We start from the raw sequence: 24,812 nt of genomic DNA, 5'->3' as shown, positions 1-24,812 counted from the left end.
GCCAGCACCCCACACAAGCTTACTCTTATAGGTCATCAATGATGATTTATATTAATTCCATGTAACAACTGAGGAAAACACACATATGCAAGCAATTAAATTTCCACTGCTCTAAGTTTCTAACCACTTATTATGCCTGGATTTTAAGGTCTCCAGTAGAAAGGTTCAAGTACAAAGGCCCAAGAATTTCTCACATTATGCAGTAGATAGGGAAGCTCGTTCACATTAGGCCATCATCTGAACCTATCTAATTAGCCCTTTCTAATCACGGGATTTTCTTCTTGATGCCTGCAAAACATTTGATTTGTAATGACAAAGAAGTCCCAGAGTTCGATTACATTTAATTGTCCAGCTCTGAACTCATTACTGTTATTGTCTGAAAAAGAAGACTTTGCTTGAAGATACCTTTACCACCCTAGAAGAGTAAAATGCTTACTCCCTAAAGTGAAACTTATTTACACAATGAAGAAGTTGGTGGTAGTTTTGGCAGAATATCAACCAGCATGCATTTCTCCCCGGATCAACAAGGAGATAATTAAAATAGATTGTTATTCAAGCTCCTAAATGAAAACAGTACCTCAGCTATACCTTCAAGTAGAAGCAGCAAGCAGTAAAACTTATGTCACATACATGAGGACAAGGAAAACAGAGGAAAAGCAGTGAGTCCTTGAGAGCCTAAAGCAAAGGGATGCCTAAAAAGGGCACAGTATGAAGAAGAGGACTAAGGTATCTTCAGTTAATTCAAACTATCAGGCTTACTACATCAGACAGGTAGCTGTACAGGTCCTACCAGATCTAGAGATCAAAAAATATATTACATTTTATAGATAAAAATTATTTAATATTATCTTCAAACACAGAGTCTTCTCATCTATGATCAGCTGAGACGCCCTGAAACTGAAGAATTTGCAACATGATAAGCATTTCAAAGGATAGGAGAGAGGCAACTGAGGTCACTTACTTTCCAGCACTTCCTGGAAAGAAAGAGACAGAGAACCAAAACTGAAATCGTACAAATAAATGAGCATGCACAGAAAGAATAATTTGATGCTAGCATTAGATTTCCCAGTACCCCCTTTTGAAGATCAATGCTTTTTGAGCACTTGCTGAACACTGAATCATCATGGCTGTCTTTGAAATAGCCTGAGAATGCCTAGTGAAAACTAGTGCTTTAGACAGAACAGCAAGGTTGGGAATATACAGCAGAACACTTGATGATGATGACGCACTGCATCATTCACAGTCTCACAGCTTTGTGTTTTAACAAAGACTATACTCAATATTTTGTTTGGAATGTAAGACCAACCTTCCAAGTTCACAGGTGCAGCACACACAAGGCACTGAAAGCAAACTGCTCCCAAAGATTGGCTTAGAACTAGCTATTTATCATTTGGAAAGCATGCTGCAGCAGGTGAGGGTTGTCTTTAGACACTTCTGCTTCTAAAAGTGAACAAAAAACTCTGAAAGCAATCCCAAAAGTATAATCTAATATGAAAGTGAAAACACCTGGCATTTTCAACATAACTAATATGATATTAATTAGGAGAGGTTGTTTCCTATAACTGAGGATTCCCTGATCAGGGTAATAAAATTACAAACACTACAGACTTGTAGTTAGCCTGCTCCTCAGATTTTTAAAATATCTAATTCAGTCTGTATGGGAGAGCTGTTCATATTATGTGCAAAAAGTTGCCAAGACACTGTATCAAATCCCCTTTTCCGATAGTGGAGTCGACCTTGCACATAAGCACAGTAATCCTGGCATCCACTCAGAAAACCTCCAGCCTAGGACTTTTCTATACTTTCGGGAAAGTCACAAAGCAACACAGTATCAGCTGTGTTTATTTTTCATTTCCTCACTTCCAACCCAGAGGAAGGTGACTTCAAGGGATTTAAGCAGGATTCTTCTTTAACCTGATATGGATACAGTTTCTTTTTGTGCAACTAATTCCCCAAATTTTAGTAACTTTTTTTTTTAAAGGGCTGATTTCAATTTCTGTACCAATTACTAAGTCTTGCATGCTGGGATGGGGGTACTTACTCAGCATTAAAATAGTGCAGAAAACTGGCTTATGTTTGAGTATTGCACTGAGAAGATTACTGGTGTTTGTCAGGTATACACCAGCTTGGTAGAGGTTTTCTCTGATGTGCAAAAAGCAGTTTTCATAGCTGTATTGGCCAACAACTCACTTGTTGCAAGTTGTTTTTTGTAGGGCCAGAAATTATTAAAAGTTAAAAACATACTGATGTCATTAGGTCACAAGGTAACAGTGAGAAGTACTTCAACTCAGGATTCATCAAGAATTCATCAGCAGCTCAGGTATACTGCTTACCTGCTACCTTGCATCACATGATTAAGTAATTTCCTGTTACTTTATCACACATTTAAGTTTATCCTTTAACCTCACCCTGTTGAGAGTCAGTCTAGAAAAGGTTAATCGGAAAAACTTATAGAAAAGGTTAATCGGAAAAACTTTTATTTGAAAGAAAAGTGTCCCCATTGGAAGGTTAAGATTTCAATCGCATTCTAAGTACAAAGCCCGGGATTATACCCATTTCACAATACACATTATGAAAGATGAATTACTTTAAGTTTGTGATAGAATTGGAAGTGTACTAAGCATCAGAGCTATTTCAGGTGATGAACTGATTCTCAAGTTGCATGGAATGCTCTGAAGTGCTTCTGGTATGAAAGAATAAAAACATGCTCTAGCAGCACCATAGGACAAAGTGGGAAATGCCTTTCTAACATTTCTGTTCTGAAAGTTGACATCTCCTTATCTAAGGGAGGGAAGGAAAAAGTTATCTAGTGCAACTGAAAGTCTTTAGACACAGTACATTTGAAAGCTACTCTTTAGGACAAACACTTGCAGAAAAGAGTTTGGCTGAGCAAGTCAGAAAATTAATCCTCTGGAAAACAAATCCATTGGCACAACTTCACTAACAGTAACATCACATTTAAAGAATCCCCATTCCTGTATACGACTGAGACTGCTGGACAACAAATAGTCCTCCAATTTCACTAGGCTATATATTCCAACAAATGCAAGATGTTAAGTGACTTAGGAACCAGTATCATATTTGTGCTCAAATTAAGCTTCTTTATCCAACTTTTTGCTTCACACTTCAGTGGTTAAGCAATTGTAATCAAGAGGAAGAGACAGACGGGCATGCGGCAAAGATGATACATGACAGTGATAGCCAGTAGTATTGAGCTAGGAAACCTAACATGCAAAAGACCTAGTTCCTTGCCTTTTCTTGTGACCTTATAATGATCACCATAATATGGGATTCTCCCAAGGCTTTTAATCCAATGCCTACAGATAGACACACAGTGGATTTGTCCATCAGATTGAAGGAAAACTTTGTGAGGGTGATACTATCTCCTTCAACCTTCAGGAGCCATCTGAACTTAGATCAAGGTAAACTCCCCCTTCTTGTTTAGCAATTTCAAAATTGCTACTCTCCTGCAGTGGAGAAAAACGCTTGTTAAAGTCAAACAGAAAGCTCAGACTTTCCAGGCATCATAGCCTGATACACTGTAACTGCTGTTTTACACACTTCATAATGGGACTAATCCTCTAAGCACTATCTAAAAATAGAGCGTGGCTAGAAATCATGGTCTTCTTTCTGAGTAGATAAGCTTACCTTCTAATGTTGACACCCAAAAGAAGTTCCTAAATAAAGAGGTCATACACACTATATCCTGCCTTAGGACAAACAGACAGGAACATTACCAGTTGCACAAAGGAGAAAAAACTTCCTATAAGGTTGATTTTTACATGGTTCATCAATTACTCATCAGATCTTTATATTAAAAAAAATAATCTATTTTTGTTTTATACAATCATTCATTTAGTTTACATTTCCTTAAAAGTTTTCATATATCTGTGTTTGTATAATAATATATATTATGCACATGATACAAAATACTGCTATGCTAGAGAAGCTGAAACAGCTATTTTTCAAAAAAGCTGTATTTATAGGAATTAATACACCTTATTTTTGCTAGGCCTAAATATAAAAGACAGGTGATAAATACAATTTATATTATTATATTTTATTTTTATATATATTAAATTATTTTTACATTATAAAGTCAAAAGATTTGTATCCGTTGAGTGAAGCTGCAAGAACTACATGCATTCTTCTGGCATTCAGTGGCCAAATTTCTCTCCCTATGAGAAATCCAAATTTCTCTCCCTATGGCATCCTGTAAGAACCTCTGGGGATACTCAGAGAGATGCAAGTCTTACATAATGCTAACTGCACTACAAACACAAGAAATTCAGCTTCACTTGTAAAAAGGAACAAAGAACATATCAATACAGTATTTTGCAAGAATTTACTCCATTTCAAGAGCTAACAGTCTGTTATAACTGTAAAGTGATGTATGTCATGCATACCTGGCAGTTCCCTAGCAAATTAAATAAGTCATCTTACAACCAATATTAAATTTATGCTGATATAGCTCAGACCTAAGTGTTAGTTACTATAAAAATATATTTTAAAGCAGAATAATTTTCCTTGAACTTTTGTTGTTTACATACTGTTGGCCATGCTGAAGTCCATAGCAAAAGAATAGTCTTTCTTTTAAATACAAAATAAAGTTTGTTCTCTCAAAAAAACATACATACCTGTCGATAGAATTTCTCATACACAGGATTTGCACTCGATAGCTGTAAAAGAGAGAGAGATAAAATTAACCCTAAAGTTCCATATTTCAATTCCACTCTCCCTGCATAAAGATATAAAACACTTTTTAGTGGTCTTCAAAGAAGCATTAAGCATTTATATAATTCTATTTGTTCTGTAAAATGATGAGGACTATGACAGCTCTTCATGCTCTAACTTTTAGAAGACTAACTCTTGTTTTGAAGTCAGTGATGCTAACCACTATCAGATTAATATCAGACAGGTCACCAGGTTAGGCAGTATGAAACAAGAATTCTTAGGCAAGATCATCTACAGGCAAACGAAGAAACCTGAAATGATACAGGCTAGGAAGTGCTCTCTAATGAGTACAAAGCAATACAATTTTATTCTGTTATCCACCGCATCATTCTTTAGAATTTAGTGTCATACGCAACTAGTCTGTAAAATTTTCAGATATCCGAATTAACTCCCGGATTCACAACTAAATCCACAGCAATGGTAGCAAATTAAGAGAGTAGTATATTAATTTAGGTTTTTGTAACTTGAATCCTTGCCAGACATAACTTCTGCCTTAATTTCACTGCCATCTACCAGACATTCAGTGCTCACCTAAACTTAGGTGGACAAGGATAAAACAGCTTCTTTGGAAAAGGCCTTTTGTTTATTAATTTATTTTTAAACCATTCTTAGAAACTCTAAAAAAGCCCATGGCCTGAAACCATGCAAAACCTAATATTTTAGCCTACACCAAATACCCTTGCCCAAGAGATTCCCAAGAAGTGTATTGTTAGGGTTACCTCTCTTCCCCGACATAAAAACAGGCACAAAATCAGATACTATTTTCATGAAGTGCATGTTGCCTAAACTAGATTGTGTACGTGTTTGGGTGCATTTATGCAGAGGATAACCCTAGAATTATCGCAATGTGTTGCCCTCGCAAACCCAGCAGGAACAACTGAGCATAATACAAGTTAATTACACAATACATACTAAAAAAAACCCCAAACCACATAACTTTGAGTATCATCCAAAAATAGAATTCTCCCCCTTAAGAGGAATATGATCTTAAACCCCAGGATTTACAGACCTTTGTACAAACTGAGTCCAACAAGGTAGCTTCTTCAGCTTTAAAATTTAGAAGTTTGCATTGAAATATGGAAACCAACAGTATTCTAGATGTTGTGAATCATACAGTTGTAGAAGACACTTTACTACAGCACATATAAATGGTGACAGCTTAAATAAAACCACATACATTTTCCTATAGCAACAGCTAATACAGTTTCTCTTTTGGCTAAACACTTAAATGTTCACAGGTGCTGATTATCAAAGAATATTAAGAGGGGAAGTCTGGTAGAAATCAGGGTTTTAGTGTGATCCTGTTCAACTACAGAAAGTGTGCAGTATCACCAGAACATCCTGAAAGATAAATTATAGAGAACAGATAGAAATATCAGCAGAACTTTCATTCAGACCTTGACATCTGCTTGTTCAGCAAGTACGCTGCCCCCGAGACACTCAGTTTCTTTTAAGAGCCACATGGTATTTCTGATTCTCTAGTTGTTTGGGTTGGGGGGTTTTTTGGTGGTGGTTTTGGGGGGGGGGTTTTGTTTGTTTGTTTTTTGCAGGGGAGTGTCTGGTGTGTTTTTATTTGTTTGTTGGGGGGTGGGTGGGAAATACTTCTCACATAGCCAGACATTAAAAATTACATATGCTGGGAAACCATCATTGGTATTGACTGCAATACCTCCATTTATATAGCTTAACCTTGCTCTGACTTTGCTCTGGTACCCAAAGGCTTGTATTATTTAAGCCATGAACTAAGCAGGCATTTACACATCCCTTAAAATAGCCTGATGAAATATATTCAAGTTTTGCCAGAGCTCTGACTACCATAACACCAATATAACAAACAACACTTTCAATCACTTTCCAGCATGCTCCAAAGCATGCTATATTTTCTTAACTAAGCTTCAAATGCTATACCTACCAACCCAGCTACATTTTGAATAGCAATCTAGAGGGGTAGTTCTAAACATTCACGTATTTTACTTACCAAGTATTACTTCATTATAATGTAAAAGTATAGGCACAGAATCAAATTAAAGCTATGAGCAAAAGACTAGAACAGAGTTGGCCAGCACATACGCTAGAAGTATTAATTCTCATGCATCATCCCTCTTGCCCAATATCACCCGTTGTTCAGCCAAATGTTTCATTATTACAGCCAAACCAATCATTGTCACTCCTGGACAGGAAACATTGTGAAGTCCTGCAATGAAAACACTAAGTGCAAAACAATCTTTTCATTCAGTACTTAGAGTACAAGCCAGTAATTCTTATTTATTTCATTAGTGTTTCCAATATTCATTTTAACATCAGTATCACTGCAGTAACTGGAATTTCCTGTGATGCCAAATAGAATAATAGTAGTAAAAAAGTTTCCCAGGCTATTTTACTAGTAACAGACTTGTTTTTCCTTCAAAGTACACCCCACAACAAAACAACAGATACAAATATAGTCTAGGATGTTCTTCCGGGATAAGAAGAAAAACACTGCTACCTATCTTTCAAAGTGCTGCTGTAGAATTTACCTGGGAATTTTTTTTTAAAATGGGATTTGTAACAACCAATTGCATAGAGTAAATTCAACTTGTTTTCAGTGCAAAAAGGAGGGAGGGAGAAAAGGTCACATTCCACAGCACACAAAAATAGAAATACATTATTATGATTCCATTTAGAAGTTTACACTTCATAAGAGTAACGTCTGTTCTAGTAATTACAACCTTTGTTACAAACCTATGAACTTTAAAATACTAACCTAGGAAATAAAAAACACCTTCAGGGACATCCATCTTTTTCATCTTCTGTTGTCAATCAAGCCTTTATATCCCCATGTTTTCACCCCTCTGGCACATTCGCATTTAAGTGTAATAAGGTACTACTACCAGTCTGTCCACCCCATCCATCCACAACCTTCCTTCACACAAAAAGGTTTAAAAAACAACCAAGCAAAAAGCTGTCCATTGAGAAAAAGAAAAATAACTTTCCCTTCCAACCCAAATGAGACAGAAGGGGAGAAACAAGCTATTCTATCTTGATTAAAATCCAAAATACTGTATTGTATCATGGCGCAACACTCTAGGATTCATTTTAAGAGTTTCCAGGCCAAACGACACAATCTGGTTGTAAACGTTCTTCATGCAGCCAGACAAAAAGCAGGCAAGTTTAAGGCAAGCTGGTTTTCTTACAATGCCCTTTCCAAACAATAATCAACTTATCTCTTTTCCCTCTACTGCTTTACTGTCTGTTCTGAAGTGTTTCATGGTAAAGCTTTCTACCACTTTCCATTATATAACCAAGCACATCTCCTACAGCAATAACAAAAGTAAAGATAAGAAAATATTTATTATAAATTTATATAAAAATATTACCAAGTACTTCAAGATTCAGCACCTGCATTCCCATTGAACAGCTGAAGCAAGCACAAAAACTCTGCCGCCTTCTCTCCGCATAGATGTCTATCACTGCATAATTAAGAATGGTTCGGTTTAATTTTCAAATCGTTACAGGAAACCTCCACCATCTTCTAATCAGTACTGAACAAAGCCTGTATAAGATGAAAGAGTAGCTCCACTGCCTTTTTAGATGCAGCTATGCTCTAACATGGTTGATGCAACATCAATAAAAAAAAATTAAATTCTATCTGCTTGAGGAGCAGTCAGCCTCCTCTATACACAAGTTCAGACACACACGTATGCATACTCAGATTTCCTCATCTTTCATGGAGGACAGAAAGAGGAACAACAGATCTCTCACTCCAGTAAAAAGAACAAACTAAGATCTTAATTTTATCATTTTGTTGATCCCATTAAAAAAAAAAAATCAGAAGTTTGCCAGAGACCTCAAAAGCTTTGGCTCTACATTATATATAACATATATATTACTATGAGAATATCATTCGTACTGTAAGTATTTACCCTACTTATTCCAGTAACAAGATGTTAATCCTGGCAATGCATGCATTAGATGGATATCTATCTAGCTTAGCCTCAGTTGTAATATTCGATGCTTCCCTTCAATGACAAAGCAACAGCGTTCTGGACTCCGTGACACAATACTGAAGTCTAAACTGAGACTCGCAGCTAATTAGGATACAAATTGATATGACATGGCTTTGTCTTGTTTACCAAAGCAGCTCATAACTACTTTAAGACGACTACCACTTTTTTCACAAAAAACATTTCATTACATTAGGAAGACAAACACAAAAAGTTATCTTCCTATTCTTCCTGAATATTTCTTTACAGTCCTTCCCCGAACTGTGAGCTTCCCCCTCAATCACACGCAAGCAGTTTTTCAGAATAAACAAAGTTCAATTTCCAAGAGCAACAAGAAGTTTTTGAATGTCCATACTACACCAGCTTTCAACAAACATAGCTTCCCCACTCTCAACATGCATTTGCTGCATCTTCAGTTTTCTGTTCCTTCCTCCCTAAATTAAACAGGCCAGATAAGCAACCATCCTTGGAAGGTCAAAAATACAACTCCTCATATTGGCTATAGATTAATTTGAGTTTTCCAACAACAGATGACAATTTGCAAGATAGGAACAGTTCCTTCTCACTGATGTTGCTAGCTTATTTCCAAACTAAAGGCAACCACAACAAAACATTGACCTGGTAGAAGTTTCCTTAGAAGTTCCCTATTAAATTCACAGTTACGCTCAGATCATAACACTTAGCAAGCAAATGCAAGTGGCAACAAGATGTTGCAGAATCGGTTCAAAATGGGGAGATAAAAGATACTTCAGATTATTACTAAATTGGGGGGAGGCAGGGAAGCTAATCACCTTTGTTTTGCAACACTTTCAAGCATACTTGGTGTAATAAATTTCACTACAGCTACACGGTCCTGAAATATTTTTACTAATCGGCCAACACAATACAATTAGCACCAAAAAGTTTCAAATTACTTAAACAGAACTTTGACATTCAAATAAAGCATGCCCAGCCCTCTCAGACTGCAGCTGCAAAGTCATCTGAAAATACCCTAGTCTCATTTGGAAATACCCAACTTCCTAGCCATGTTAAATCACAGTCAAACCAAACGTGGGAAGGGGAAAAGAAACTTCAACACAATTATGAGCTTGACTGCAGGTTAATATGCCTCTTATTCTCTGCATGTGGTCTACAGCAGAAAGTACCGATCTGCATACTTTTTATTGCTGGTGCTAGTAACTGATCTAATTGCAGCCAGTAACTGTGCCCCCCACCTCCTATACCATCATTTTCACTTCCTCATGCTCATCTTAACAGATTTAGAACACTTAATAATTTGTTATGACTTTTCACAACCCTGAAATTCCAGAAGTTAGAACCTACATTGAAGAAATTATCTTTAGGCTTGCTTGACTTTCTAAGATGATTCTTAAGCAACGCAAGAAGAAAAAACAAACAAACAAAAGAAATCCCCACACAAATGCTCAACAACAGAAATAGCTTCCTCAATTTAACCACCGATGTAAGCTGTAGTCACAATGGTTTTAAGGATACTGGCCATTTTTCTGCTTCTGTCAACTTTATCCCATTTGTATTTAGTCCCCCTTCCACGTGACAAAAAAAGTAAATAAATTCTACAATGAAAGGATTACGCAGCCTGTAAGCAATAATGTATTGCTGTAGAACACACCAGAGCAGACACTCCTCCCCTCTCCCCACATAAAGAGCCAGAACAGCCCATGCCTTTAGACCAACACCATTAAGGCTGCTGGTTTGTGAAAACTTTTTTCCTCTTCAGTAAGGAGATGTTTTAAACTTTTTTCTTTTGCTTGAAGGCTGTTGAAAAAGAGACACAGAAAAGGCTAACCTAAAATTTTTTAATATTAAAGCAAGCTTTGACAGAAGGTATTATACTTCATAACTATATATCTTTAGACCTTTAAAGACACATTTATTTTCTCCATATACTTGAAGTTCATCTTTTCACTAAACTATCCTCCTTTCTTTCCTTGATATAGTTGAAGATTTTCTCAAAAGTCAACTACATAAGTGAGTAAGTGCAAATTGAGTAGCCTTGCTGCCAACTTTTTAAGTTTACTTCTATGTGCTTAAGGGATTCACGCTTATTCACCAGCTTTACTTTCTGTAAATGTGACAGTCAATTATCGGATTGAAGCATCCCAAGCAGGAGCGTGTGCACTGACAGGCCTGCCTCAGGCTTATGTCAGGTAGGAATGCAAATTTCTAATGTCACTGCTTAGTGGAAAAAAAAAAGTACCAAAAAGTGCAGTTTATTAGCTATCAAATCTCTAGGGAATAAGAGGCAATCCCAACAGTATGAAGCAATTCTACTACCATCAGGAAAAAAAAGGCAAGCAACAAAGATTTAGGCAAGGTGAGATCACCCGAGCACCAAATGGTGCCAAGATTCTCCAAGTTCATTATTAGGCACCTGTACAGGCAATATGCAAAAATGGTGTCCCCATACCATGGGGCCCACCAAAAAAAAAGAAGAAAAGAAAAAAGGTAAAATTACTTCCAAGCAATATCTGCAGAGTTAAGTTTCTGTTAAAATGAGAAATTAAGCGCTCCCTTCCAAGCTAATCTTCTTGCACACTGCCCACTAACACGTCGACGCCGTTACCTCCAGAGACCCACCGGATCCTGTCTCTCCCCACGCTGTCAGTTGCAGAGCTCCGGGAACCGAGCAGGGAGGCTGGGCCGGCGGCTGCCCGCACAGACACCGGGGCACAGTTACCTAACCCAGAGCTATCGCGTTCCAAACCCTCAGCGAACGCTCCCCTTGTCTCCGAGTTCACCACCTGCCTTCGAAATCTACGGGGCGGGTTTATTTTGTTGTTTAAACCAGACGCCTAGTGTCTTTATAGAAGACAAAAGACCAACCGCGACTACAGCCGCCGCAGCCCAGACCTCTGCGGGCTGCCGGGCGCGACCGCGGCGCTGCCCGCCCGGAGGGCCGCTCCCCAGCCGGGGGGACGCCTGCGGCCGCGCCCACGCCGCGCTCCGGCGGGCCGGGTTCGTTCCCCGTCCCGGCCCCGGGCAGAGGCACCTGCAGTCGGGCGGGATCTCGTTTCACGCCCGCGGCGCCCCCGGGTCGCGGGTCGGGGCTGCCCGCCCGCCCCCGCCCTCCCTCCCTCTCTCCCTCTCTCCCTCACACAGACACACCCCTGCCCCCCGCCGCGCCTCAGCTGCCACCTGACAGCGCCGGCGGCCGTTAGCGCGGCGGGGCAGGGCGCACAAAGCCGCGCCGCCGAGGGGCCCTGTGGGGAGCACCGAGCCACTCCCCAGTGGCGTCGAGGCGGCCCCACCACCCGCCTCAGCGCCACGGGAGCGGGTCAGCCCCAGGCCCCGCTCCTGTCCGACCCCCCCCACCCCACCCCCGGGAGGCGCCAGGCCTCGGAGCCCGCCGGCAGAGGGAGGCGAGCGGCGGGCAGGGGTGGGGAGCCCCCTCCCCGCGCGGAGGCCGGCGGGAGGTACCTGTGTCAGGGAGAGGTGGGCGGCCATGCTGCTTCCATCATGCACCGGCCGGGCCGCAGGAAGGACGCGCCGCGGCCCCAGCACTCACGGCCCAACTTCAGCAACTTCCCCAGCTGGCCCCGGCCAAAACCCGGCGCCGGATCCCCGCCCGCCCGACGGCCGGAGCCGGAGCCTCCTCCGCCAGCACACGGCAGCGGGAGCCGCAAGCAAAACCGGGCGCCGGAGCACACTCGCCGGAGCCGGAGCCCGAGCCCAATCGAGGCAGCTGCAACAAAAACGCGGAGCCGGAGTTGACGGCCTGATATGGTGGCCCAAATCCCCGCTCCCAGTTCCTAGCTTTTCCCTTCTCTATTGGCCCTGCTTCAGCTGTAGATGCTTCAAGCATTTTGAACGGTGACAGTCCCCTAGTTTAGTCATGACACAGGTGGGGGAAGTCCCAAAACAGGAGGTGCATCAGGTCTGGGCTCGGTTGCAACAGCATCGGGCACAGGGCCCGGGAGGAAGCAGTGTGTGAGCCCAGCAGGATGTGCTGAGCCGGCACGTCCTCGCCTGGCTCAGCAGCAGTGAGGGGCAGCCCTGCGCTTGGCCTCTTGCCTTTCTCTGCTCACAGGAAACTATATGCCCGCCCAGGCAACTCTTGGTTGTATCCATGCATCTCCCAGTCGGACTGTGCTTGGTGGAACAGTAAGGGGAACAGTGGGTCTTCTGCAGGGGAAGCAGAAAGGGGACGAGCAACCCTTAGGAGAGGAGAAACCGTGAGACAACATAGGCAGCAAGAGAAAGAGGAGCAAGCTGGAGTGGGAAGCCAACTGCACCACATTCTCCTAACCCGTGAGAAACAACTGTGTACAAACTGGCTGAAAGCAATATTTGTGTCACCACTTACTCTCCTGCTCTTTCTCCCGGTTAGGGCTCCAGCTTCACTCAGACAAATTTCCCTCTGCCACAACAGAGCCAGGGAACAGGAGAGCATGAACTGCTCCTCCCATACCTGCTCACACCCACACACTATCAACTACTATCATGAGCTCTTTGCACTACCACATCATACATCAGTCACCAAGGGTAGAGGGAAAACATTCCTATTTTTTTACTTTACCCCAAGATGGTTTAGGCACAAATTTAAACTTGAAATATGCATTCAGACCAATAAGAGGAAATTATCTGGAGTCATACTTGATTATTGGACAGGTTTCATAATGTGCTTTGTTTTCTTTCTCTGTTCTTAATTCTTTACCACTCTGCATTTTTTTTGCCCTCTTCAGCTGTTTCATGCTTGTGATTTCATGCTCACGCCCCACTTCTGCATCCTGTCATTCCTCAGCTGGCAGTCATTCTGAGCTGCTATTTCTCATCATCCATCATGAAACATGTGGGATCCCTCCTTCCCACCTATTCTCGAATAAAGGTTTTATAGAAGCTCTGCTTTACCGACCTGTTTCTCAGTCCTTGTTTCAGCAAGAAAAAGAAGATATGGAGGGGGAAAGTACAAAAAGCAAACAGAATAAAAATATTCACACCATTCACATAGTCACTGTCACACCTCTACTCCACCTCACACTTATTTCCTCCTAAGTAAAATCCCTAGAAAGTAGCACAGGCTATTATATTTCTAGGTTGATTTTTTCTTCTTTGATTAAAATTGGAATACTATCCCACAATAATTAATATCTGGAAATTAAACCAGATGATTGTAAAACTACAGCTGTGTCTCCTGGGGATAGCAGTATTTGAGCCCATTAGTATTTGGGAGGGGGCCCCTTGGCAGAGATTTGGAGGGCCTGGGTTTCTATTAGCTGCTGTGATCTCGCATGGATGCCCTTTGCTCTGTCAGTTGTTCTCTCCTTCTCTCAGTCTCCTCTCCCTGGGAGAGGAGAACAGCTACAGCAGACTGGTGGCCTCTCAGGAGAGAGGTTATGCCCAGGCTGATGTTCTTCTAATTTCAAATAGAAGGAAAATGCAAAACAAGTTAATGGGACCTGGCTCTGGAGTTAGACGCTTGATGTTGAGAGCTGTTGCGAGCAGGATTTTGTGGGCAGGCTATCTGACTCAGCAGCTGTGTTCTTGCTGCTGTTCCCTTTCTCTCTGCTGGGTATTGCATCAAGTGTTTCCCATCTGGTCCAGTATAGACCCACAGCTGCATCGAGGCTACTGAAATAAGGGTGTTGAGTCAAGGAACACCAGGGACTGGTACGGGTACTCACCTCTCCCAACAGAGCCCTTCATGCAGGGCAGCCTTACCCACAGCATGATTAAATGTCCCATGTCCCCTCCGAGCAGAATGCGCTGTCCAGGAGGTATGTCTGCTCTGTCCAAATGACTGCCCCTGAGGGCCTGACCTTCCTGAAGCCTCTGAGTTAGAAAATAAATGCAACAAACCCCACCATTTTGCTCCCTCAAACTGTGAAGTGCACAGCAGTCTGCTGATCCGGAGAGCCTTTTCACACTGCTGTTGAGCTCTCCTAAGCAGCAGCAGCAGCAGCAGCAGCAGCAGCCTACGAGTTGCACTTGCTGCTTAGGAACTAGCAGGCAGTGCCATATACGTGGTTACGTTCCTTCACACCCTGGCCATCCATATAGCACACTTGGCTCCTCTGAGAGGTGGATGGACTTTCAAAACCTATGGTCATCATGCATGACCACTCTGTCCACAGAGTGCAAGAATTGCTCAAGGTAACCACCGTGGCCTCAGCAAATTAAAATAATAATGAGTTCCATTCAACCAACACTGGATTGGTGTGGTCACAAAGATCTTTGCTGTTGTTGAGTGTTCCGTGACTCCCACAGACAAATATTGTCCTGGATGCCTCCAAACACCTGAGTTAAAACAACTAGCTCACAGCCTCAGACATCTCGATAATAATTACAACAGCACTTGTCAGCCTGCTGACAATGAATTATTGTACTGCAGATAAATCTAGAATCTAGAATGTCAGCTCCCAGAAGAAAATAGCTATCTGCTTCTAAGCTGGAATCGAAATGTCATCTCCTGACACAGGGTCATAAAACTGCACTTCATACTTCTTTTCTGTCAAGAAAAAAATTAGAGCCACTAAAATTTATCCAAAACCATTCGCAAGTTTGCAAAACAACGCCCTCCAACTACTTGCCTGGCTTAGGCATGAGCAGCTCACTTGGGCTTGGTTAGGGTGGAAGGGCTCCTGAAATCTGGAACTGGAGGACTTACGAAATGTACCTCTCCCTTTACTAGCTCCTTAGTGGAAACCCTGTTCTTCTGTCTCTCCCTTTGCTGACCCCATGAATCCTGGCTTTTTGCAATATCTCCTGCACTGAGAACTGTGTAGATGTGGAAGGGGTGGTGGGATTGTGTGCTGGGTTTTTGGGAAAGCTTGTTAAGAACATAAGAAAGTCAAAAGGTCAATGAACTAGGTAAAAAATTAACAGTTTCATTTTATATCTTCTCACATTCAGCAGGAATTCTCCTGCAGGAAATGTTTATCTGTAATCTGCTCTGTAATAACTGCTAGATGTTGATCTATTTGTTGTAAGATCCTCTAGTAGAGGACACTTTTGATACCAAAAGGACATGGAGAACAGTATTAGCATGCTATTATTTGTAGTTATAATAGGATTTTCTATGATTCTAAGTACTGACATTTTGGCAAATGGGTACCAGATCTCAGTGTTCTTTATTGTTTCTTTAAAAGGACAATGCACAAGGTTAAGTCTACACTGGACAAACAAGTGACTACTAATAAATCAAAACCAGCCAAATGGCTTGTGAAGAATGGGGCTTGCACCAGTGCAGCTACAATAGCAACAGCACAACCGTTTTGGTGCAAATCCCCCTTGTAAGACACGGCGTGTGTTTTATAAATCTCTTATGATCACCAAATATCTTTGTTAGTAAAGCTAATAACATTTTAATCATATCCACTGGTCTTCCTGGAAATAACATCTTAAGTGTCCATCCCTTCCTTTATTATAGCTTTGTTTACATTATGGATCAGCACACAGGAAGCCCGTTTTTTTTTTTCCCGAACAACGCATAGGCATTTAGTATGACTTGTCTTGCTTGTTCTAGGAAATGTATTATTACAACTCATGAACAGTCGGGAGGCTGACTAGAGGAATGACTCGCTCCTGCCTCCTGCATACCTGAACATGAAATGATGTATCCAGCTTTCTGGAATTTCAGTGCAAAGCAGATTAGTAGCTCCAGTATTACATATACAGAATTAAGGATCTAAATGTCAGAAGGATTAAACCATTTTGAGTTTTCCAGAACAAAAGGAACCATATGCATGAACATACAAAATTCTGGCAAAAAAAGAATTATTATTCTATGATGAAAGAATGAAATGCAAGGGAACTGGCTCACAGGTAAACAGAGACTATTTTATGTTGCACAGGTTTCAGAAAGCCAAGCAACAGCCATGCTCCTGATACAAAACAGCATTTTCCACACTTAGATTATTGAGATGCCTCCTGAGAAATGAGGAAGATCATCGTACAAAACTTTGATGACCTTTTGGACTGAAGGTACCTTTTATCAGAAATCTCAGAGTACTTTCCAGGACTAGTGACACAAGTTGTTTTAGGAAGTCACAACTCCAGGCGTGACTTTAACTAGAAATACACCCCAGGATATGCTTTATGTGCTCTATACATTTTATGCAGCTGCAAGTTTTCTAGACGTAGGGTTACTGATAGGCTGGTATGTTTTAAGGCCACAATAATACAGCCTGACCTTCTTCATCAGATCTTCCACAGAGATCTGTTAATTTTTTGCATAAAACCTGTAATGTGTGAGTCCTACAGTGTATCTTCTAGGAGGATGTCTACTTACTAGAGTATGTACACTGATCATTATGAAAACTGCAGAGGAATAATCTGCTAATTCCTCTTGTGCTGTGCTCTTGGCTCCTCATGGTGGTTTGCAGACTTTCAAAGTTATAGCTGCCTTGAAAGTGTTTTAAAGTGGGTTGTGGGATGATCAAATGTATACAAAACTGTAGCAGCATTAAAGAAGCACAAACTAGGATATTAAGCTATCTTTGCGTATTTCTTCATCTGAACAGTGTTTTCTGTTCAGATGTTCAGAAATACTTTCATATATCTGAATTTAATTTATTCATCTGGCAGTTTTATGTCACATAGAAACAGACTACAGTACAGAATAATTGTACCTCTTTGTTTTTGTAAAATGATGTCATTTATATTGCAAATATTCAGAATCCCAAAGGGCAAAACTATTTTTGAACTGTGAGAATTAGAAAGAAAAATCTTGAGTTTTTATGAAGAGATTGGAATGTTACAGTTGATAATAATCTGAATAAGGCTCGAGTGAATCTCTTCAAAACAATTAGCTTTGGTGGAAGAGTTGGCAAATTTAAAATGCAGCACTACAGACCCATCTATACCATTTAAAAATATACACAATTTATCTTTTCATTAAGACTGTAAGCATATTTTCTCCAACTAATTTGTATGAGCCAGTTTCATGGAGCTATACCTCATGCCCCAAAAGAATCAGAGAAAATGTAGATATATACAAGAGGTCAATTTTGACCTCTTTATAAACTAGACAGATGACACACAGCAGAGTGACATTTTTCACATAGGATTTAATTTTTAATTCAAGATAATATTTGAAACCCAGAAAAATCTTCAACAGGCACTAATTTGACATGATGTCCAGCTAATACAGCAGTTGGAGATTTAGTTGTTCCTTGTACAGATTAATATATGCTCTGACAGAAATAGAATAAGCAATATCACTGCTGAAACAACAACAGTCTTCATTATAAATTAAACACATCAATATTGTAATGTGTATTGTATATTCGACCAAAATGAGGGTTGAAAACTAATATGTTTACAAAGTGGTGGGCAGAAAGGCTTCTACCAACAGTTTCTTCTGTTCCCTTTTTCCCTAGGTATGTTTTCTATACTATAAATCCAAGGAATGCATGGCTCGCCTTTCTGAAACAATTTCAAGTCTACTATGTTTTAAGTAAATAGAAAATATTTAAAAACCCCTATACACTGAATTCCCAGCATTCCCCAACCTAGAACTAATTCACTCTGCACTTCACACTAAAGATTATTAATTAATTTCAGAATTATAAGATACATGAAGTAATAAGGTAAAAGACCACGTTATTGACCGTTTGAATTTTTTTCTTCTCATGAAATGGTTTGTCTTTAAGACAAACTCATGACTATTTATGGCATGATGCCATTTTTATGGCATTACTGTAAATCTTGATACTAGCAAGTGTTTCTTCTTGAGACTTTCCTTTTTTGTCCTCCTAATTCTTTTTATCTTCTTATATATTCTTACCTTCTTCTCAATTTTATTTCATTTTCATCTAGTCTTAATTACAATCATAACAATGTCAAAATGGTTTGGAAATTGTGAAAATAAAATAACACTGATGCAATACTGTTGGTCAAAAGACAAAAAAACTAACTTTCCCAAATCACAGTAACCTACTACCTGCAACCCAGTCTTCAAGCTCAGCAACGATTCAGGTATGAACACACCAAAACACTTAAAACACACGTTTAAATTCATCCTTATTCAGGACAACACAACAGTCGTGTTTCATTTTACACTAGTAGTTAAAATGTTCCTAAATTTAAATCATATTCTACTCTGTTTCAGCAATAACCTCTCTCATATATGTGAACTACAGTGACAAGACCACTGGTGACAGAACAGAGATCTCAGCTGGGTTATAGTACTGTGACTGACAAAAGTACTGTGAGGAGATGAGTCAAAAGCCTTAGCAATAGTGGAAAATCAACCTTATTTGAAAAGGTGTTAATGATTTTGCCCTCAGAGTAGACAAGGACAAAGATGATTCCACCATGTTAATTAACCATGATTAAGCCACATTTAAAACTGTGCTAACTAAAATATATGTTTTGATGCCTTTGTTACTATGGAAAAGATCACAAATTATTGACAAATATAGTGAGAAGCAAGAGCAAAGCATTACTTGCCTACATCTGTATCAGTCCTGTGTGCTGTAAGGAAGACTGCAGGTTGCACTTTGTGAAAGCTATCAGATATCATATTGCAGCGTTCTTTCTGCAGACAGAAGGAATTTGGTGTGAGTCTGTAGGAATCTCTACAGGTACTCTTTCTGCTGCACTCCCCCTTCTCAGAACCACAATCCTGCTGTGTGTCCATAAATGAGAAATCACCATATGGGATTATTTTTGATTTACAGCTCTGTAGCAGGGAGAGGAATCAATTTTGTTACTCAGCCAACTATTGCACAACACCGGCAGGCAAAATGTCCCTCTAAGCACAAAACATATAATTCCACTGGTGTCAATATTTAAGACTGAGGAATGTTGCTTTAAAACCTCTCTCTGTTTGCTGGACTTCTGAATTATCAACATGTAATTGAATTCTTTCATTCTTCTAAATCAGTTTGGTATGATCAATAATACTAATGTAACTTGATACATGAGATAGCACCTAAAATATTTTCCTTTATGAAAAAGGTTTTAAACACATACAATAAATATCACTACTAAATATCAAAGACGGAATATTATCTCATGGCTGTAAAGTATGGGTGCAGTGAATAGTTCACAATTTAACATATGGTCTTGTTTGGTTGCACCCATAATGCAATTGAAACATGAAATATCCTTAAAGATGACCAAATTATTTGCTTAATGGCTGATTTGTTTTCTTTTTTTTTTTTAATATTGAGTTGCAGAAGTAATGCAGCAGTGATTCAGCCTTGATGGATCTGTTTAAGGTGTGCACGTGACTGATCAGACGCAAAAGAGCATTAATTGAATTTGAACTCCATCAGCTGACAAGGACGGTCTTACCTCTGTGTCACCTTATGTTTCTTTCCTATTATCTGTAATAAAAGATATTTCATCAGCTTCACCTGTTGTGTTCAACTGATGCAGCTACAAAAGTCTGGTGGCCATTCATAAAAAAAGGTTCTTTAACTGAGTTTTAGTAGCAATTAAAGCAGCCATGGAAAATACTTCCAGTGTGATAATCACTGTGACTGTGAAAACTACACCATGGATTTCAGTAGTTTCACAACAGCTTTTCAATCAAACTCGCTCAGTTTACAAATAAAATTACATTTACATATATACTGGCCTTAAAAATGCACTCCAGAATCTGAAAGACAAGCTGAGTTAACTCCCGCTGTTATTGGTAATATTAATTTAAATGAGATGCACAAAAGCTGAGAAGGAATTGAAGAATGTATCGGTACATTGATATATAAATATCAATTTCAGATTATCAAAATTACTGATGATGATGCACAAGTATCAGACCAGCCAGATTTTTCAGACTCCCATGTCAGTTTAATTTGTGTAAACATGACAAACAAATTTGTCCTTCTAAAGGACAAACCCCTCAAGGTGCTCACAAGACAAATAGGTATGATGTATAAAAATGACACAAAGAACACTGCAGTCCAAAAGAGGAAAGTATTGAGGTTTTAGGTATAAGAGAGAGGAAGAAGCCATACAAGCTAGATAAGATCAGATAGCTAGATGAGTTTTGCAGAAACAGAGGATGTATTCTTCCTAAAAGAATCTCCATGATTCAAAAGGCATTCAAATTACATCCAAAACTGAAACATTCTTGACTGTCAGTCTCTTCCTGTTTACTGAAGAGATAGAATTTGTTCCTGTTCAAATCAAGTTTACCCTAGTGATTTTCCTTAGAGAAATATTTGTAAAAAATGATTTAATGAATTTCTGTCTTCCTTCCTTGTGATAGCATTAGATGATGGTAAATTACATACATACAGATGAGCATGAGAAAAAAAATACTTCAAAATCATCAGTAGAGATATTTAGTTAACTGTAAAATGAATATATAGATGAGTTACTTAATTTAACTCCAATTCTCCTAAATAGGGAATAAATCCAAGGCTAAAAATTAGCTGTGGGTCTCCTACATGGGACTACAGAACAAATCCATTAGCTAGATGGCACAACTGTCGTCCCAAAAATACAAACCATACAGGTACCTTGTAGAGATCAAGGTCAAGAAAACCTATATTATTGTATTTATAAATGCAGGTATCTGCTGTTTATTCTTGCTTTTCAGTATCCCTATTTTTGTAGTTGGGATTCTTAAGTATGCAAGATGTCTGTTAACTCTAAACAACAAAAGTTAGTGACAGGCCTGGATGATATCACAAAGTTTATTGTATTCAAATAAAAGTCAATATAATATCTAATCCTGATAATTTCAAATCTGTTCTTCCAGTGTATGGAGTTCCTACAATCGCAATTTAGTAATCTACAGTTATCCTCAATATAGGATTGAGACTTGCGTTTACAGAATAATTTAAAAGATTAAGTGAGTTACCAATATTGTCACACAGACACAGGCTTTGAAAAACCTTGGTGTGATAGATCTCTGTCTTTTGCAAAAATAAAGCGCAGGAAACAAAGCTGATATGCATGGCATCTCAGAAAGAGCAGTTACTAACTAAAAGAATGAGACAGAGGACCTGGGGGTGGTGGTGAAGGATTTTAAACTGTATTTATCATGTGCATTGGACAGCAAATTGGAGCAGATCCTACAGCCAGGCTTTTTTGCTGCCAGTGAGGCTTGAAAGGGGAAAAGTATCCAAAAATTGCTTCAGGATATGGATGAGGAAACTTTTGATCAAAGTCTCTGATAGAAGCACAGAAGCTTGGATTGCTTCTTTGGCTTTCTAAATCACTGAATAGGTATGCTTCCAGTCAGGTAATTGGGAATTACTGTATTTTTAATCTAATTCCTACTCCAAGAAATGTGGTAGAGGCAGGACAGTGGGCTTGGCCTATATAACAACTAGCACAGATGAAAGCCAGCCAGATGGCATTAGTCTAAAAGAGTTCTCTTCCCCAAAACATAGCACCTACATCCTTGGCACATTCTAAAAACAGCAGAGAATCTCTTTCTCTTCCCTTTAGCATTATCATACAGCTGACTTTTTTACATATCTGCAGTTCTGTCCCCTGCCTTTGTAGCTTTGTAATAACTTAACAAATTGTTCATATGAGAAAAGCATTTATTCTACTAGCAAGATTCAAAAAGGCAAAATTTTAATTAGACTTTTTTTGTCTTTCAGGTACCTCAGTTTTGTAACGTTGCTGAAATAATGTTCATCAATTCCTGTAGCTCTTTTCGGATTGCTAATTTAAAAAGTAATACAACTTAATACTTGAGTAAGCAATGTAATATAAAGATCTATTTTTGATCAGATGAGCAGATTAAATATATTACAAAAAGTAAAATTCCTAAAATTTTAGATGTGCAAATTGCACATATACAATTATTTGATTAAATGAATTATGTGTGCTACTTCTAGCAGGAATAAATATTTCCAAGCACCTCACTCAACCTAATGTCATAATTAGACTCTTCATGCACATTGAATAAGATCTGCCCAAACAATATAACAGATCTACATTTGGTCAACACTCTGGTCACAATTTATTATAGACTGTATTACTTAAGTCTGATCCTCATCACCAGAGGACTCAAACTTTGCTGATAATGCAAGCAATATGGGGTTTTGGCTAATGTGAAAACCTATAAAAAGGAAATATAATAATCTAGAAAGAGAATCTATGACAAAATTACATTTATCCCTCAAGTTTCCTGGCTGGTTCTAGATTTACCATTACTTCCATCACTGCATTATGTGAGCCAAATTTCCTTCTCTCATACACAACTGCACAACTGCTACCCAAGTCCATAGTTTCAGTGTATTCCATGAAGAGAAGATGGTCTTATGTCAGTATCTACTGCTTATAAAGAAATGTCTTCCATCTCCAGCCAGCATGTTATTCAATAGCCGCAACAGAGCTGCACAATGCTGATGAGAGGGAGGTAATGTGTTCCACTGAAACCCAGACAAGGAAATGCCTAAAACTGCAAGCTGACTGAAAGAGTAAAAGGAATTGAGTCAGCATTCTGGGGAAAGGAAGGAATAGGGAGGGGTGGAACAAGCAGTATATTCTTCCCAAAAAAAGTATGTTCAAAGCAGATAACATATGAAAAAGATAAGTGCTACTAGTATGCCATAAATAATACAAAATTTACCTAATGCACCATTAAAGTTTATGGATCAAATCCTCTTTCCTGGACAAGATGTACTTGCATAACAAAGGCTCTCAGAGAGTTGGTTACAGCTTTCTGATTCACTACCCAGTTCATCTCTAGCCCTGTAATGGGATCGGAGATGATTCATTAACGGAGGGAGCCAAATTGCAGTTTCTCTACCCTACAATACCTTTAAGACACTCTTTAAACAGGCTGTAAAACTGGTTACTATATCAGCTCTTAGTCCATTAAGAACTCTTCAGTCTGAAAGAGAAATTTCCTAGCTGGGGACCTTGGGTGGTTTTCTCTTAGTTTGCACTGCCTGAGCTCTGTACAAGGGACACAGGACAGTGAATATGGCCTAAGGCTTTCCACTTACAACCTTCCTCAGGTTTCTCCAGCTGTATGAATGCTTCAGTTTCTCCAAAATAAACATAATTTAGATGTATGATTGCACATCCATGTTTACAGATCGCTAAACTGCAAATCCAATTCAAATTTCTTGTGTTGGGGGGAACTGTATCCCTGGATGCAATGTGCCCTCTGAGCATGCATAATTTGAAACAGATGGCTCAACAGATGAGCTGCCAAACACACAAGGTCAATTCAAATGCCATCCAAAAGTAAAAGTTAAGTGGGATAAAAGTTCTCCTTGTCCCACTTTAGATAAACAGGGCCTATCTGCTTGGAAGATGCTCTTTTCTCATTTTCTGCCTTTCTACTTATTCTTTTCAAATATGGCATGCTCTAGAAAGCAAATTCAGTTTTACCAGCTACCAAGATTTTATAATATATTTTCCAATTTTTTGTTTGTTGTTTTAATAAAGCTCCAGCCTCTGGAGTTAAGAGCTTGCACGGGTTATTTGAGCTTTAATTAAAAAAAGCAAACAAGAAAGCAGCAAAATATAGGACCTTTCTGGCCTTCAAGGTTGCCAAGAAAAGCTTGAAAATGTGAACCCTGAAGGTTCAGAGACCAAAATTTCTTTTTAACTTACAGTTTGGTTGGCAGGGCTTAAGCACAAATAAATAATTTAAAATGCCTGGAATATGAAGTCTACTGATTTCCCATTTAAACAATCTGATATAGGAACAGCTACCAGAAAGTTCTCCCCAGCTTGTAATGCTTCCTAGCCTTTCCACAGGACCCCCTGCCAAACACTTGGTCCATGGCTTGCCTAAATGGAGGCATTGTTCCTGCTGCCATTATTATGCCTTAGGCAATGCCTTCACTGTAAAGTAAACCTGATTTAAAGCTACCATATGTCTCAATTTTCCCAGATATGCCAGTTTTTTCCATCTGGATTTTTTTTTCTGAGGACACACACACCCCCCTATGTACATCTGTATCTATGAATCTGTCCATCTCCCCAGACTCTGTATCTAGTTATCTCAATTTCTTAACATCAGGAATCCTGACACAGTGCATTCAAAAAACCCGGAGAATGGCAGATTGCATACTGCAGTGTTTCTCTGTGCATGAAAAAAATCGAACATTTCCAAGAAGTAATTACACCATCTGAGCATTCATTGTACAGAATATGCCCATGTTGCTACTGGGAACAGAAATGACAGCCGTCAGTTGAGTCAGTCAA

At 39.4% G+C, this 24,812-nt stretch overlaps 1 protein-coding gene across 4 annotated transcripts in view; it reads right to left on the bottom strand.

The window, feature by feature from the left end:
• The window catches only part of EPS15 (epidermal growth factor receptor pathway substrate 15), a 52,305-nt gene extending 39,965 nt beyond the window's left edge, over positions 1-12,340 (bottom strand). For 2 of the 4 annotated variants that reach the window (XM_072867652.1, XM_072867655.1), the window contains exons 1-2: positions 12,156-12,340; positions 4,638-4,679 (exon numbers count right to left, since the gene is read on the bottom strand). In XM_072867652.1, the coding sequence (XP_072723753.1) occupies positions 4,638-4,679; positions 12,156-12,182 (69 nt within the window). In that variant the 5' untranslated portion in view covers positions 12,183-12,340. The remainder of the gene's footprint in view (positions 1-4,637; positions 4,680-12,155) is intronic. The other 2 variants (XM_072867654.1, XM_072867653.1) reach the window with 2 other exon arrangements.
• Positions 12,341-24,812: the final 12,472 nt, after the last annotated feature.

This window comes from Ciconia boyciana, chromosome 7 (assembly GCF_034638445.1).
Source record: "Ciconia boyciana chromosome 7, ASM3463844v1, whole genome shotgun sequence".
Taxonomy (NCBI): domain Eukaryota; kingdom Metazoa; phylum Chordata; class Aves; order Ciconiiformes; family Ciconiidae; genus Ciconia; species Ciconia boyciana.
The sequence above is the reverse complement of the archived record's forward strand: the minus strand, read 5'-3'. Positions and strand labels throughout refer to the sequence as shown.